General features: G+C 40.0%; 1 protein-coding gene across 8 annotated transcripts in view; it reads left to right on the top strand.

Annotated features, from left to right (window-relative positions):
- The window catches only part of TBL1XR1 (TBL1X/Y related 1), a 186154-nt gene that overhangs the window by 122696 nt on the left and 44970 nt on the right, over positions 1-18488 (top strand). For 5 of the 8 annotated variants that reach the window (XM_074405408.1, XM_039480213.2, XM_039480215.2 and 2 more), the window contains one exon: positions 16808-16910. The exons of the other annotated variants lie outside the window; for them this stretch is intronic. In XM_074405408.1, the coding sequence (XP_074261509.1) occupies positions 16853-16910 (58 nt within the window). In that variant the 5' untranslated portion in view covers positions 16808-16852. The remainder of the gene's footprint in view (positions 1-16807; positions 16911-18488) is intronic. 8 annotated transcript variants of the gene reach the window in all.

Consider the following 18488-nt stretch of genomic DNA (forward strand, 5'->3'; position numbering starts at 1 on the left):
CGCGATGTGGATTTTACTTTTATCATCTTACACGTCGAGAACTATGTTTAGGATGTTTTAATCTACTGTGGTATTTTTATTATCCTCCGGTTATCCAGCCTTGGCTGATAGGAAGCAACTGCAAGGGAGTCCCGTGTCTTTGGATGTTATACCTCTGGTCTTTGGTGGTGTTTTGGGATTTTTTTCCTGCTTATTTGCTGGACAAGGTGTTCTATGCTTCTTGCTTCAGCGCTGACATTGGCCATTTCTTCAAGGAGTTCTGGTTCCTTTTAGTTGTTTATATGAGAGACTACTACCTAGACATGAGGGGCTTACTAGTATTGGATTTTCATTAATTGGTTCCAGGCATTTTTAGAACTAGGTAATGCACGTTTTTAGCAAGAGAAATAAATCATGAGTTCCCACTCATTCAGTTCAAATACAGGATTTTATAATTTGAAAGCAGCATTTGTATTATGTGAATATGTTTTAAAATATTTTTATGCATTCAGTTCCATCACATAAAAATTTTAAAAGAAAAGTAAAATGATCAAAGTTATTTACCATTAAGAAACATTGTTCTAGGATAATGTGATACCTTCACCTCTCTTTTGATACTCCCTAGCATATTGCAGTATATCCCCCAGTCCGCTGGCTTGAGGAGTACCGCTCTGTCCCAGGAAGCAAACATGAAAAGGGGTTTCTTCTTCCGTATTTGAATGTATTTCTCCCTTCTGAAAATTTCGTTTTATGAATTTAACATAATTTCTTAACCTGTTCTAGATTTATAAAAAGATTACAAGTTAATAATAGTAACAAAACCACTATTAAGACTACCGAGGCCAGGCGCGGTGGCTCAAGCCTGTAATCCCAGCACTTTGGGAGGCCGAGGCGGTGGATCACGAGGTCAAGAGATCGAGACCATCCTGGTCAACATAGTGAAAGCCCGTCTCTACTAAAAATACAAAAAAAAAAAAAAAAAAAATCAGCTGGGCATGGTGGCGCGTGCCTGTAATCCCAGCTACTCAGGAGGCTGAGGCAGGAGAATTGCCTGAACCCAGGAGGCGGAGGTTGCGGTGAGCTGAGATCGCGCCATTGCACTCCAGCCTGGGTAACAAGAGCGAAACTCCGTCTCCAAAAAAAAAAAAAAAGACTACCGAAAGCAGTTTGAAATTTCTCTGTGGTTCCGTTTTGTTTTTAGCTGATATTCCCTAGAGATGGGTGCAGTGAAAGTACTGTCGTAAGGTGCACTGGTATTCTTTCTGTCAGCAGACAGTTTTACTGGTTTACAATAGTAAAAGGTTCCTTTTCATTGTGTATTTAGATAAGGTGGGTTGACTGGCTCTGTTCCCTGTGTCTGCTCATTTGGGAGCCAGGCCCCATATAGGGCATGATCATTCTGATGGCAGAAGAAGAGAGCCAGAGAGCTGGCAGACACTTGCAGTGTGTCTTAAATCTTGTGATACACACTATATCCAATCACATCTTCTGGAATATTCCATCGGCCTCGTGGTGTCACATAGCCAAGGTCCAAGTTGTTGGGATGGGGATGAATAACTCTCTTGCGAGAAAAAAGAATGCGTAAATTCTCAACTAGTAATACGTTCAGCCTCCTACGGCCGTTCAATTGATTGTTCCCATGTGTCGATGCCGTCATAGTTACCATTGTTAGTGCCTTGTTTTTTGTTTTAAGGGAATTCTCTGATAACCGAGGTAGGCAGATGACCGAAGGTAAGAGGCAGGGCTCTTGTTACTCTTGTCTGTACTTGTCTTCAGCAGCATGGAAGGGGCAAGTGATGGACTCTGTACTCATCATCCCGGGCTTTCTTAGCCTAGTGTGATTATTATAGATTGAATCGTGTCCCCCTACATTCCTGAGTTGAAGTCCTAACCTCCAGTACCTCAGAATGGAATCCTATTTGGAAATGGGATCATTTAGGTAGATCCTAATACTGTATGGTTGGAGTTCTTATTTAAAAAAACAGAGAACATTTGGGCACATAGGGAGAACAGAAGGAAGACACGGGGAACATGGTGAAGTGGCTAGTGGTGCCTCTGCAGGCGAGCTCTGTGGTCTGAGCATGTCCCTGCAAAATCTGTGTTGAAACCTGATCCTGTTGTAGTGGTGGAGCTTAAGTGATTAAGACTTAAGGGCTTTGCCCTCAGTGAATAGAATTGTGACCTTATAAAAGAAGTTGAAGGGAACCCCCCCCTCCCAACTTACATAGTGTGAGGACACAGCCAGAGGCACCATCTGGGAAGCAGAGAGCCCTCACCAGACACTGTCTGCTAGCACCCTGATCTTGGACTTCACAGTCTTCAGAACTTGAGAAAAAAACTGTCTAAGGTGTGATTTTTTTTTTTTTTTTTTCAGTAGTCCCAATGAACTAAGACACTACGGAACTTAGGAGAAAGGCCTGGAACAGACCCACACTTAGCACTGTCAGAGGGAATGTGGCCCTGCAAACACGCTGATTTTGGATTTCTGACTTTCAGACTCTAAGACAATAGATTTCTGTTGTTCGAAGCCACTTAGTTTATGGTGTACTTGACTGTCAGGCTAATTTGGAACTTGGCTAGAGCAGCTCCCCTTCAAGTAGAAGTTTGGCAGTTGAGGCAAGAAGAAATGAGCTTGAGCTTAGCTTACTCTTCAACCCTTATTGCTCAATGAGTAGTCTAGCTTCTAAGGAGATGTCCAGGATGGGTCTGTCTATTTAGACTGGGAATCATACCTTCAAATCTGTTATCTTTTTCAGCCCAAAGGTGAAATATACTTGAGTTAGTTTTTTCTAAGCTGGAAATCTGCGTTGACCCACACGACACTAAGTTTGGAGTTGATGAGTATGAAAGTTCCGAAAGCTAGAAGGTGTTGTGAATTGTGTCCCCACAAAGATATGTTGAGAGGCTGACTCCCAGTACCTGTGAATGTGACTTATGTGGAATGGAAATAAGATGTTTGTAAATCAAGTTAAGATGATGTGTTATTAGCACGGACCCTATTCCGGTGTGACTGGGGTTTTTGTAAAAAGCAATTTGGGCACAGCCACCACCTGAGGAGAAAGGAGACCTACACACAGAGCATGTTGGCCATGTGAAGCTGGAGGCAGAGACTGGAGCTTTCCTGCCACAAGCCAAGGACAGCCTGGTGCTGCAGAAGCTGGAAGATGGATGAAATGATTCCCTTCTAGAGATGTTGGAGGCATCGCCCCTGCCAACATGGTTCACGTCGGGCTTCTAGCCATAGAACTATGAGACAGTGAGCTTCTGTTGTAATTTTAAGTGGCCCAGTTTGTAGTAGTTATTGCAGTAGCTCTGGGGAACTGATGCAGAAGGACGTGGATTTTGAGAGTACTTTGTGGACTTTGGGGCTGTTTCTCTTACATATTTCATTCTGTACAGATTATCAGAATGTTTTTAGTTGGATAAACCACAGACTCCTAAACTGTTGTGCACAGTCTTCACCTTTCATGTTTAAAAAATACTAAGGTACCTAATATTACTCAGTTTGAGGAAGAAATGAGTTAAAACTGTATTTACGTCTTTATTGTGATACCAGTCAGTTCCTTAGAAAGCAAAACATTAAGCTATTATTCGTTACCATTCTGTTATATTAGGTTGTTCAGCCTGTCACCTGTCTGGCCTTAAGGAATGACATGTACTTGGTGGCGATGAGGGTTGGAGAGGTAGCGGAGAAAACTTGGAATGTTAAGTCCGTTTGAAGAGGGCAATGGGCTCAGTTGGTGTTAGAGTGTCCGGGGTTCAGATTTGGGCCCAGGAGAATGTGGGGATGAGGAGGTTGTCAAGGCAGAGAGTTTCATGAGCCAAATAGTGCTAACGTTTGAGGCGGTTGGTAAGGAAAAGGTTGATCCAGGGAAGGGGTTGTAGGAGAGCATAAGGGGAGCTCTGCTGACTCAGTTTTGCCGAGGCTAGGCCTGCTCTTGGCAAAGAGGTTCGTGTGCAAGGATTCTGAACGAAAGAAAGCTCTGTTACCTTGTGCTGATACAGCCACGGCAGTTACTGATGTGGTCAGCAACAGCAGCGTGAGTGCAGGCGGGTTCCTTGCCATTGTTAAGCACGTGTGCCTCTCAGTTCTCTAACTTGTTCACTCCCTGTATCTCGTCTGTTCTTTCTTACGTGTCCTCAAGGTACAGTGGGACGGGTTTGGGAATCTGGCTATAAAGAACTTCAGATTTTTTGGCTGAGCTAGGCGCCCCCCCGCCCCGCCACCCCCCAGCCCCCGTTCTTTATGTAGCAAACAGGCTGAGTGTGTAATGAACCAATTCTGCAGCACCAAAGACCTGCATTCTTTGTTGCCGTATATGTGGTAAAGAACGCTACCCAATGCTTGGAGTCTTGAATGTGTTTTCCTGGGAAATAAATGCTGCAAGAGAGGCTAGTTTCAAGTTTTGGTTGGAAGGAAAGGGGTGGCACCCCTTTGGCACCTTCTCACAGTACAAGTGATGAGTCTGGACAAAACTCACAAAAAATAAGCTGAATGAATCCACCAGAAGGAGAGGCGGTGTGGTGGTAGCAGTGTGTCTTTACTGCAGCGTATACACGCCTCTGCACCTTTTCATGGTGAAGTTCGGTAGCACATGGGGCAAGTTTGGCTATGCAGCCTACCCTTCACTGCATTGTTCTTTTATATTAATGGATTTCTACATCGTTACAGTGTTAAGGGCTTGGAACAGTGGCTGGTGTGTAGTGTAGTACTCAGTAATAACTTCTGTTATGTGCTTGATAGAAAAACTAAATGTAAGTACAATAATCAAATCTTTTCAAATAGATGGCCATTTATAGAAGTGTAGTCTCAGAAAATTTACAATTTTCATTGCTCTAATGTGTTTTAGAGACAGTAGATGCCATGTGTTGTATCAAAACTAGAATTTTGGTATGTTGATGTTTATGGCTTTTAAGTACCTTTTTTTGTTTATTAAGCATAAACTTACTGAATAAGTAACATGTATTCCAATATGATCACAACAGAAGCCAAACTAAAGATTTACGTTGTGTTAAAATATGACCAATACTGTGGGCCAAGGAGCCTGTTTTCCAGAGAAACTCTTTGACAAGAATATTTGCCGCCAGTGTTGCCGGGGGGGGGTCAGTGGGTCTCAGACATTTTGGTCTTACGTTCTTGTTACATTCTTAGTTTATTGATGATCCCAAAGAACCTTTGTTTATGTGGGTTATAGCTATCAATATTAACTATACCAGATATTAAAACGGAAATTTATATCACTAATAATTTTTTTTTAATTATTTTGGAAGACTGGCTCTCTGTTGTCCAGGTTGGAGTGCAGTGGTGCTATCTTGGCTCACTGGAACCTCTCCCTCCCGGATTCAATCAGTTCCCCTGCCTCAGCCTCCCTAGTAGCTGGGATTACAGGTGCGTGCCACCACACCTGACTAATTTTTGTATTTTTAGTTAGACGTGGGGTTTTACCAGGGTTTTACCATGTTGGCCAGGCTGGTCTCGAACTCCTGACCTCAAGTTACCCACCCGCCTTGGCTTTATAGGCATGAACCACCACACCCAGCCATAAGTCAGATTTATTTCCTTCATTTGCAAGAAAATGTCTGCCAGATCCCCAATCTGAAAAACTATGTTGTCATTTTTTCTTCAACCTATGAACATCGAAGTGGCTAGTTCAGCTCGCATTTTAAACAATTGCAATGTGGGTTTTTGAGACAACCATCATTTTAGTATGCAACAGAAGTGCTTTATGTGTACTTAGCAACTTGTTACATAGGATGTTAAAAAGATGTTTACTCGAACATTAAGATTTTAATAATAATGTTCTGCTTCAAGGATATTCGGGGAAGTTTATTTATTTTGGAGTGCATAGTGGTGAAAAAATACAATAACTACTGGTAATACCATCAGTTCTTGATTCATAGTAAGTACTAAGGTGTGAGACGTTTTACCCATTATTGCTTTGTAACATGGAGCAAATGCCAATGGAGTGAAAAAGGCAGTCAATGTCTCAGGAATACTATACAAATAATTCTGGTCTCACAGATCCATTAAAAAGTCTTGGGAACTCCAGAGGTCTGTGGATCCCGATTACTATGCTAAATAAAAAGTTGATCAAATTTTGTCATGAGCATAACAAAAAGCCATATCTGATGTTAAGGTCTGAACACCTTGAACAGCCTTAACAGTGAAGTGCATTGCTGTGTGTCTTCTGAGAAGATACTGTTCTTCCTAGAAGTATCTTCTCAGAAGATAGTGTTTTATTAAGAAATATTAATTAAGACTTGAGTTTGCAATTAGCGTCTGTAACTTGCCTAGGTAGGGTACTTCCACGGGATGTACACGGTAGGGCCGTGGAGTGATGTACTTCTCCAGTCCCCAGCCATCGGCCACGTGAGCCTCTTTGTTTGCTTGTTCTTTGAACAGTACGTTTTATATGACAGTACTGCCAGGCGTTTTCTCTCACCCTGTGAAATTGACCTCTGAGACTTTCATGGTGGATTTCTCCTAGTTTTCAAAAAAAGTTGGAAGCCTACGCCAATTTATGTTGACTATCAATCTTGACTCCAGCCTTCCCCCCTTTTTCTTTTAGGTTTCCTAATAGCTGGGTTGTGTATGAGCGCACACATGTCTGTGTCAGTCTGTTAGCTGAGTACTAAACTTTGTTCGCGTCTTCACTTGATTTGAGCAAGCATTTATTATTGCCTTATGGGATGGATGTTGATCTCTTTACAATTTTTTTTAAACTATACTTTGATACTTGATCTGTATCAGTCGCATATTTTTGCTGCCTGAACAGTCTTTTGGACATATTTACTCTTGCCCTTCCAAAGAATTTACTGAATATAACCAAACCATGGACACATGTTTTGATTTACTTACTGGTATGAGTTTTACCTACTTAGGATTTTTTTCCCTCAGAGGAACCAAGGAATAACCATATCGTCTTTCTAGTACACCGTTTCATAAACATTACTATGGATAGGATTTATTGCCCTGGCATCCTTGTCTCTTTATTCTTCCTATAATATTTGAGTTTTAAGCGGAGTTCCCATCTCTTCAGGTGATTAAGTGTCCTTGTAAAGCTTTAGCATCTGTTCCAGTCTTTAAGGTTCTCTGAACATGTCTGTTCCAAAGCTAGGATAAGTTAGTTTTCGTTGAGAAAATTTCATTAGCTTTCTATTATAATACTGATTCCTATTCAGACAAACAGTTTTTTATGCTAGTGGGACAGACTAACTTCTTGACTGATTGTCTGATTGATTTTTGAGACATTGTCTTGCTCAGCCACCCAGGCTGGAGTGCAGTGGCGCGATCTCAGCTTACTGCAACCAGTGTCTTCTGGGGTCAAGCAATTCTCCCGTCTCATTCTCCCAAGTAGCTGGGATACAGGCACCCACTATCATGCCTGGCAAATTCTTTTAGTTTAGTAGAGATGCGATTTCACCATGTTGGCCAGGATGGTCTTGAACTCCTGACCTTAGGTGATCCGCCCGCCTCAGCCTCTCAAAGCTGGGATTACAGGAGTGAGCCACTGCGCCCGCTGATGTTTATTTTTCATACCTGACTTTCTAATTCTTTCCCAAACTGACATTGCTTTACCTTAAGTTCCGTGACTGATTACTGCTCAGTTTTTGAAAAAAATGTACCAGAAATATGACCTATCTTCTGTTCTCAGTGTTTTTGTTTCCTGTCCGTCTTTATTCCAATGTTGATACACCTCGACTGTAATTTATTAAGTCATTCCACACATATCATTTCCCAGAATAATGTATTTTTATGTTTTAGAAGGATCTTAGTTAAATCTGTGTAAATAATCACTTTTATATGGTTAGGAAGCTGAAAGTCAACGTCTGTGGGCTGTGAGGCAGCTCATCGGAGGTCTTCTGGGTATAAAAAGAATAAGGTGGTAGCTAATGACACTTGGACTTAAATCAAAGTTGACTCATTGTATAATGGATGCTAGTTTACGGCTCTCAAGTCTCAAGAGCTTTGCTGAGACTTTTAAAAATTGCTTGAGATTATGAGTCAGTGTTCCGTATCATCAAATAAACAATAAATAGTCTGTATTTTAAGAAAGCATTTTGTGAAAACCATTCTTACCTGTGGGCTATACAAAAATAGGTGACAGGTTGGATTTGACATACTGGCTGTAGTTTGCAGATTCCTGGCTTACACCATAGTTGAAACAAATTTAATACTAGACGTCTCAGTTACTAGTGAATAATTGGTTTGGTGTCCTGTTTTTCTTTTGTCTTTTCTTTATTTTTTTGAGACGCAGTTTCCCTCTGTTGCCCAGGCTGGAGTGTAGTGGTGTGATCTCAGCTCACTGCATCCTCCACTTCCCAGGTTCGAACAAAGACCTTAGCCTCCCAAGTAGATGGGATTACAGGCGCAAGCCACTGTGCCTGGCTAATTTTTTTTTTTTTTTTTAAATTCTTCGTAGAGATGTAGTTTCACCATGTTGACCAGGCTGTTCTCAAACTCCTGACCTCAGGTCATCTGCCTACCTTGGCCTCCCAAAGTGCTGGGATTATAGGAATGAGCCATTGTGCCCAGCCAGTGTTACTGTTTTTTTATGTCTTTATATGTTAGTGTTTATCAATGTTGATAGGTCCTAATAAACATCATGTGCAGTAGGTACTTAAATATTTCTTAATGAGATGAGCTTATTGTTTTCCTCTTCCCTAATTCCTGGAGATGTCTGCCTGAGATCTGACCCGGTTTTTGGTCTTCTAATATATTTTTTAGGTCTATAAAAATGCTTTCTTAAAAATTGCTTTATGACCTAATACTCTTGGGTGGCCTATAGGGTTCCTGTGTACAACCCTATAACTTATGCTGACTCCAGTCTTTGAAGTTTACAAGTGGAGGGGACCGTCTGATTTAGTTTTCTCATTTTATAGACGACGACCCAGAAGATCTGCATCGCCTGTCTGAAATCATGTAGACCGTCTGAGATGTTATTTTTAATTTACATCCCAGCTCTAGATGCCAGTGGAAGGAAAAGTTTATCACTTCTAAGTTATAATTACACTTTAATTTATAAAGATTTCCCAACTTTGGAACTATGGTGACCTTTACTCTGTTAACAAACAAAACTACAACACACCACCCCCCAGCCTCACAGCACGAGAATTGCCTGTAACTGGAAAAAGAAGAAAAAATGACCCTTTACATAAAATGTACACATTGGCAAACATACCCTTAAGAAACTTACCTGAAAGACACTCGTGTGCCAAAATTGGAGGGTAAAATCAATGCCAGCACATGCTGATTTCCCGTCACAAAATACCTTGTCTGCCTTTTTGTTTTGTTTTGTTGAACATGTTTTTGTTTCTAAGTGGGAAACCACTCTAGCCTTTTTACTGTGACATTATAGTCAAATTAATGGAGATAATGTGTTTTTAAAAAACTGGGTATTTTTTCCTTTTTAGTAATGTGAATAAAATAATACTGCGTGAGATTTGGTCTTTAAAAATATAGATTACTTAGCATGAACCCTAGTGTTAACAGTGGTAGAGAGTTTTTGTCTTAAGGAAATACATTGCTTTGTTTCTCTGCAACCTGATATTACAGGCAGCCATGAAAAGATATCCTTAAAATGTTTGCAAATCACAATTGTAGTTTTGAGGCAAAATGAATAAAAAAGTAATTATGCTGTTTTGCCATTCATGCTTTAAGAAATCAAATGATTTGATTGTGTTGGACTGGGTTTATTTTTGCTTTTTTGTTTGTTTGTTTGTTTGATTAGTTGATTAGTTTTAAAAGAAGCTGAAATACGCATTTCATTTAGAGCTTTGAGTTTCTTCTTGAGATTATCTGAAAATATCTTAATTCTCATGTTACGTTTATTTTGCAGTTTACAGCTACATTTGGTTAACATGGTTTCATTTGGCCTGTAATAATGTACTTAATTTAGTCACATTTTAAGGTATATTGCTGAAGACTTTAAAACTATGCCTTAAAATTTGCCTTCCTTTAGTGTACCATATTATATACACAAAAGAGTGATGGTACCATTGGCGGGAATTTAGCTCTTAGTGAAGCAGGAAATTAAGCGTAAAGCACTTGTTGGTGCCTTTTCTGAGCAGTGTTTTACTAAAGGGAACAGGGCATTGATAGGTGGAAGATTATAAATATGTGACATGTTAATCTCTTAACTGCAGAAAGGCAGGATAGGTTTCTAAATGTAGAGTCAGCTTTTCAGAATCACAGATCTTAGCAGTTGTGAAAATGTCAGTTCATTTGAAGGTAGCAGTTGAATGAAGAAACAGTTTAGGAGGTTGTGACGGATATGTGTATTTGCTAGGGCTACCGTGAGAAAACACCGCAGACAGGGTTGGTTTCTTCCGGGGTCTTCCGCGCTGGCCGCCTTCTCTGTCTCCTCGCGTGACCTTTCCTTTGTGCATGTGTATCCCTGGTGTCTCTTCCTCTTTTTGTGATGGCACCAGTCATACTGGATCAGTGCTCACCTTAATGACCCCATTTCAATTTAATCAGCTCTTCAAAGGCCCCGTCTCCAAACACAGCTGGAAACCGAGGTGACTCTCTCCTCCTCCAGACACTTTTTTCCCCTTATTAATTAGGATAGTTTGAAATTATAGTTACAGTCATAAATCTACCATATTAAAGGAACAGTATTGTTACAGTGTGTCTTGGTTTCAGCAAGACAGTTTGACAGAGCCGTGATTTGCTTCACAGCAGCTCGAGAACTCATACCTAACAGCATAACTTGAAGAGGTGATTCTGTGTGAATTTAGAAGCTGTTGGGTAGTGGATATTGTATTGGTCTATGTGGGACAGTATAGCTGGCTGACCATTTAGGATTGCCATTTATATCATCATTCACGTAAACTACACCAATAGCATGTGCTGGGCGCAGAGCCTTGACAACGTATGACGTGACTTGGAATTAGCAACAGGACCTTCTAGTGCTAAGAATTTCTTTTCTCCCTCCCCCTCCCCTCTCGTGCGCCTCCCCCCTCCCCCATTCCCCCATTCTGTCGTTCTTTTTGACGTAGTTTCACTCTTGTTGCCCAGGTTGGAGTGCAATGGCAGGATTTTGGCTCACCCAACCTCCACCTCCTGGGTTTAAGCAGTTCTGCCTCAGCCTTGCGAGCAGTTGGGAATACAGGCGTGAGCCACCTTGCATGGCTAATGTTTTGTATTTTTAGTAGAGACCGGGTTTCACCGTGGTAGCGAGGATAGTCTCCGTCTCCTGAACTTGGGATCGTCCATTCGCCTCGGCCTCCCAGTGCTGAGATTACAGGTGTGAGCCGCCGCGCCTGGCTAGAATTTTAGTTCTTTATACTCATTTAATTGGGTTTTCTTTTTCTGCAGTGATGAACATCATCAAATTTTAGGATTTGAAAAATGTTCCTGAATACATAAGTCTGTATGTATATATGCCGTTCTGTGTCACATCAAAATGAGGAGGGTGATACTGAAGAAGACATTAAATAATGTGCATAAGGTCTAGCCTGATGCAAATAATGTAGCAGGTACTCAGTAAGGGGGATATACTTCCCTTCGTTTTCCTTTACGTTCAAATTAATGACAATCAGATAGGAACACGTAGATAGGACACAAAGATAGGAACACACATAGCAGGAACACAGGTAACTCGGTATACTTCAGAAATTTTGAATTGAAAACAAAATTAGCTCCTTTAACACTGTGCCTTTTATTATTTGTTTGTTTGTTTGTTTGTTTGTTTGTTTGTTTTGAGACGGAGTTTCACTCTTGTTACCCAGGCTGGAGCGCAATGGCGCGATCTCGGCTCACCGCAACCTCCGCCTCCTGGGTTCAGGCAATTCTCCTGCCTCAGCCTCCTGAGTAGCTGGGATTACAGGCACGTGCCACCATGCCCGGCTAATTTTTTGTATTTTTAGTAGAGACGGGGTTTCACCATGTTGACCAGGATGGTCTCGATCTCTTGACCTCGTGATCCACCCGCCTCGGGCCTCCCAAAGTGCTGGGACTACAGGCTTGAGCCACCGCGCCCGGCAACACTGTGCTTTTTATAGAAGATTTAAAACCACTCACCTTTTAAATCCTTTGCCTGCCTGGATCCTTAGGCTTAGGTTGTATGCTCTCGTGGTCTGTTGTTTTTGTTGTCTGCAGTGACCTTCAGCTCATAAGGTCTGGCCCTAGTCTACTGTGTTGAGCTGTGTTTCAGTACCTCTAATAGCACTGAGCACCATTGGAAGTGCTCAGCTACAGTTTTGATGCTCAGTGGATGCAATAAACTATCAGAATAATAGTGCTAACGTGCATTTTTTTTCTCATCATCCTTGCTAATTCTATGACTGTTGTATTGTTTCCTTTTCAGTTCTCACCTAACAAAGTCATCCGGTCAGTTTTGTTTGTTTCATTACCCCAGAGTAATACAACTCACTGGAAATGGGATCTTCCCGCATGGGAAGAACAGAACCAGAGGTGCCACCCTCTGTGCGCTGTCAACGGTAACATGATAACTCTTCTGGAGCATCTCTGTGGGGCTGTCTTCCCTTTGCTGTCTGGAAAGTGTGACTGCCCAGAGGGCGGTGCTCTCTAGGCACCCAGTTCTCTGAGCGCTGCGTTCAGTTTCTCGTCTGGAAACAATTTGTAGTCTAGAAAAATCTGCGACTTTTTGCCTTCTCTTTATTTCTCTAATGATAGTCTGTCACTAACATTAATCATTTTCTCATTTTAAAACCTGAGTGGACCCAGTTTGTCAGCACTCATAAAGAATCAAAATAGCCATTCATCTCTACTCTCTGATGGAGCATTTACTCCTAGGACCTTTCCCCGATCTTGAGGAATATTCATAAATGCGCACCAACCAAAAAGAGATGGTAGAAAAACACATGCAGGCACAAATATTTTAATGGAAAATGAAAATTTAGAAGCCAGGCACAGGGGCTCACACCTATAATCCCATCACTTTGAGATGCCGAGGCAGGATGCTCCCTCGAGCCCGGGAGTTTGAGACTGGCCTAGACAACATCTTTACAACTAATTTTTTAAAAAATTAGCTGGGCACAGTGGCGGAGGCCGTAGGTTCACCGCCTCCGCCCTGGGTTCAAGGCTGTGCTGAGCTGTGACAACGCCACTGCACTTGAGCTTGAGCCAGAGAGGAGACTGTCTCAAACTTCGAGTCATCTGAATGTTGCACAAAACAAGAATTTGTGTATTTATTATGGGAAAATAAGTTGAAACTGTGCACTTGGACTAAATTAGGTTTGTAAGATAAAGTAATTTTGATTATACATGTTTGGATCATGCAAAGGGTTTCCAGATCTCTTAAAAATGTGCTGTAGGTAGGAGATTTAAGAAGATAATCTTATTTCTTTCTTTATGTCCATAATTCTTTCACTGTTTTTTTCAGTCATTTAAATCTAAAATAATCTGATCAAGGATCACCGTTGGGCCCTAGCTTCAAGAATGGAATCAGAAAAGAATATGCTATCCGTCTTGATTGAGGGTGACATTTAATGGAGTAAGGAATGTGTGGAAGAACTAGGAGCGGATTAAATATTTAGAGAGTGTATGCTGAACCCAGCTTTGTGATGCTGAAAATGCTGTGCATGATCAGTTCACTGAATGAGTCATAGCTGGATTGCATCAGTAGGCCTGTGTTTTTTAAATAAAGTTACGCGGTAAAATGATGTTTCATGGTGAACATTCACAATATTAAGAGAACTTTTGAATATAGCCACTAACTGGCTAAATATTAAGACCAATTTTTTGTTTGCTTTTTGTTACTTTAATATAGCTGTGATTTGAATTAAGTAGTTGATTGCCTATAAGCGATTGGAATTTTAAGTAAAAGCTTCTGTGAGTATCTAAGCAATTTCTGAGAGGAGGAACGTTACCAAGATCTAATTTTGGGGAGGATCTCAGATACTGTTTAAGAATGAGTAAATACGATCAGGTAGAATATACAATTAATGCTTTGTGAATTTAGGAAGTGTTAGTTTATTTTGAATATGCTGTTTATTTAATAACCCATCAGCTCTTTGGGGGAAGGACTTCATTTATACATGTTCATTAGGCCTGGTATCTGGGTGGTAGAGTGTAAAGATTGGATGATTGGATGGGTGTCTCAGTGCTGTTTTGTGACCTAGTTTAAAGACAGTTGTTCTAAAACATACCATAATGAATGAAATATAGTGCTAAGTCTTCTTGTGTGCTCTTTGGGATCCGATTCCTAGTATCTAGTACTCATGCAGGACAGGTGAAGACTGTCACATCTAGAGCATTCATTTGACTATATAAATAAACTACAGTGGACAAGTTCTGCAAAGCCTTATTTAAGTACGCTAATGAAGTAGTAGCATTTTCTCTAATTTCACTCTTTGGCACATAGGCTTTTAAATTGTTTTAGAAGTAGGGCTTTTAAGGTCGTCTTCCTTTAAACAAATTTTTAATTGCTGGAAACTGATGTAGCACTAGGATAAATTAAATAGTTCATAGCAGTTTGGACAGATAACTTTTCTGCTTTTTCAGTATTTTTTATTACCTGGAAATATTCCAGCAATATATATTTACTGAAGGAATTTTTATATGCAATGATTTATATCATTTTGATTTTTTTTTTTTTTTTTTTTTTTTGCCCTGGAATGCAGTAGATGATGCTGAAGTATCACTGATTACTAGTTTCAGCTGGGACATTGATGGCCTTTCCTAATCAGAACCAGCATTATGAAAACCTTTGCCGGTTATATACCTTAATCCAAGTTTTGGACTGAATAATATTATGGGGAAGAGAATAGTTACTCTGTTTTCTTTCTCTGTCTCACTTGGATTCCACCTACCCCATCTCATTTTGGAAAATCCTAAAAATAAAATAGTTGCTAATTGTTCCCTCTGACAAACATAGCCATGATTGATCTAATTACGATTTAATTTCTTATAATTTAATCATGGATGGGGTTGGATTTTTTTTTTTTTAATTTTTTTTTTTAAGTCACTGAATTCAGCAGGGCCTCAGAACTGGCTGAGTGCCTACTATGTGTGCTGAGCACAGTACCACACATTACTGGTAGGTAGGCCAAAGCTGAGCAGGCTGTCCTGCAGAGCATTTGCCATCTAGTGTGCTATAGTACATCTAGACCAGTGCCCTGGGCCAGTGCCGTCAAAAGAGTATTTGGCTTATCATTAAGCATGAAATAAACATTCAGGCTATGTAAAATTAATTGTACTCTTTGAATTAACTTTGAGGGGCAAGGTACCTTTTTCTTTACATGAAGATATTACAGTTGTCACTCTTCCTGTGTGTTTTCCCATCTCAGTAATCGGCAGTACCAACTGTTCAGTGTCCAGAAAGAAACCTTTGATTCTTTCCTAAACACTTTTGGAATCCTAGTGTTCCTCTCTGACAATACTTAGTCTTCTCCTGGGTTACTGCAGTATCTTCCTAATTTGGCTCGCGAATTCCCCCTACTCCAATCTAGTTTCCTTATAGTCTGTATTTCTGCCTGTTCTTCCTGAAACTGTTGAATGGATTTGATTTCTCTTAGTGCTGCTTTGAAGGTCCTGCTGAGCATGGTTTCTGCCTCCGTTGCACGCTTACTCCTCTCTGTCCTCACCCAGCCCTTCCACGCGGGTTGCAGCTCACTGGGATGCCTCTGTTCTACCCCTCCCTCCCCCAGACACCCGTGTTCTCAGGCCCCTCCTGGAGTCTGCAGAGGACACCTCGAGTGTATCCCTAGACTGCCGACTTCGGTCAGCGTTGCTTCCTTGTGCGTCCACTGGAAAATCGTCCTTGCCTCCCTTTATGAGATACAAGCTTAACGGGTGGTACTTAGTCACCACTTTCTCCACAGTTGAGGGCAGTAGCAGTTTTGTCACGTAGTAGCCTCCTCAAATGCTTGTTAATTTGTGATTTTAAACAAGAAATCTGTTAACTACATCCTAAAGAGATCCATGGTGTGTCGCAGGACAGCCAGCATACTTCCACATGTCAGATACTTCTTTATACTGAATAGATGTGAATATATCATGTTGAAAGAGGAATCAGCAGACGACACTCTGTGGACCAAATCTAGCTCGCTCTCCTTTTCTGAAGATCACAAGCAAAGAAAGGTCTTCACATAAGTGCTTAGGGGGAAAAAAAATCAAGTAAGAATAATACTTTATGATACAATGATATTATGAAATTCAAATTTCAGTGTTCATAAGTTGAGTTTGATTGTAACACAGCCATATTCATTTGTTTACAATTGTGTGGTGTTGCTTTTGCACCGTAAAGCAGAGTTGAATAGTTGTAACAGGCTGTATAGCTGGTAAAGCCTGAAATACCTATTGTGTGGCTCTTTATATAAAAGTTTCCTGACCTCACCTTTAAATCGTTTCTGTGACATGAAAACAAATAAGTGTAATGAGATACACTTAAGTCCTGTCTGTTTTCTTCCCCCTCCCCCCCCACCCCCACTTTGTATTCAAGGTTTAAGTATGTTCAGTATCATTTGAGTTTTGGGAACTGTAGTCTAGCCTGTCTCATACATACCTAGAGCTTTTTGAGACTTTTAACATTTTTTATTCTTAAAATTTACTTCCTTTTACAGTTAAGGATTAAAAAGGAGCAACTTTTTATGCTATTTGATAAAATCGTTAAAGCATTATGCTAAAGCCCTCTTAAAAATTTGGTTTTATTTTTGCCGGTATGTTACTTTGAAGAACAATAGCGCCAGCCATGTTTGGTTGTATTTTCATTTTACTACCTATCGGGAGTAACTTTATTTGTCAGGGTTTATTATTAGGCAATGTGGAACCTTCGTTTTACATCATTTAATAAAATCAAATGGTTTTTTTACAACATTGTTTACATCTTGTTGAAAATAATTAACTTTGTTTTATTTTTAGGGTTATATCCTGTGTTGTGACCTCATGGTTTAAGTGGGAATAAAGATGAGTATAAGCAGTGATGAGGTCAACTTCTTGGTATATAGATACTTGCAAGAGTCAGGTGAGTACTTTTATAAAGTAAATAGGCCTCAAATTATTTTAATATTCTCAAAATAATCTTTTATGCATTTGAAATTTGTATCAGTCCAAACCGTTGAACTTTGTATGTTTCTTTAATGTCTGGACTGCCATTTTAAAGCTGTTTTACTGCATGGTTTAACTCTCTGACTCTTTCAAATATGTTGGAAACAAGGCAATTATTTGTAACAGTTTGGCTTTCGCTGTCCAAAGACTATTTTTATACTTTGTTATGAGGTGAGATTATTGCATATGTTTAATAGGAACATATAAACTTTCAGCCACCATCAGTTTGATAATGTATCTCCAGAATCCTCGATTAAATGTTGTTGGTTCTAATTGTAGTTAGTATTTCAGAAATTAAATTAACAGTATTTTTCTAGAATGCCTTCAGAATTATCCGAATTGATTAAGTGTATCCTTGATCTGAATTCTTATTATTGTGTTGGGAATAATTATAAATAGAAATCACTGAAAGCCATTTGCAACTAATACTGAATCGATCAGTGATCTTCCAAGTTTTACTGGTAGATAAAACAGAGGGAATACCACAAGGGAAAATGTGGATGGATGAAGCAAAAATGTGAAAGTAGAAGAGGGAAAATCATTGGGTATGGGTGGAGGTATAGGAGGATGAGAAAGACTAATTGCAGTGTAAGTGCAGGTTGCTATTAAAAATTAAAGCAGTTGGTGGTTTCAGATGTCATGGTCTAGAGATTGAATTTTAGAAATTATATGTTAAAGACACTGTAATGTTTTAGTAGTAAGGAGAGGTACCCCATAAAAAAGATAATTTTGGTAGTCATGTGTGAGGGTGGATGGAAGGATAGAATAGTCTTATAGAAGATTGAGCCCTCAGTTAGTGGTTTTGAGATTTGAATCATTCTTCTTGTATGGCATAGTTCGTTGTCCTTTCCTACACAGAGAATACAAACATGGCTTTCAGTTTGAGAGCCCCTGGCTCACTGAGATGTTCCCAGCTGTTCTTTAGCGCTGAGCATTTTTTGGGGGTAGGAGTTTTCTTTTCCCAAGCACCGTCTGAGGTGTGACAGCTGTGAAGTTGATGTCCAGAGGACAGGGAGGGAAAGCCAACAGAGACTAACTTAGAATGAAGTTTTAAAATTAATAGCTCTTGTTTTGTTTTCTTTGTTTAAACTGGTAGACCGGTAATGAAGGCAGATTGAAAACATGACTTTCAAAGAATGTTTTGAATAAGATAAAATGATTAATAAAGTGAAAAAGTCGTCACTAGTGATTGTTACACATGTAACTTGTGAACAAGTTTAACAGTTTCAAATACTTGTGTTTGAAAGTAGTTACTTCCAACCAAAATGGGAAAACTGTTGGGTAAAAGCAAATTCTGCTTTCTGCATTTAAGTTTGATCACCTTTTAAGCCAGAGCTTTGAGACTTTTGGACACTTTGAGACTTTCGGAGCAAAAAAAGGTTGTGAAGGATCAGTAGATGGGAAATACATCGTAAAGACTTGCTGGTGTATGGTAAAAGCCACTCTTTAGGTCAAACCATAGAATCACTGTTTCTGGAAATCTGAAACAGTTGAA

Source organism: Saimiri boliviensis, chromosome 9 (genome assembly GCF_048565385.1).
Source record: "Saimiri boliviensis isolate mSaiBol1 chromosome 9, mSaiBol1.pri, whole genome shotgun sequence".
NCBI classification, from domain to species: domain Eukaryota; kingdom Metazoa; phylum Chordata; class Mammalia; order Primates; family Cebidae; genus Saimiri; species Saimiri boliviensis.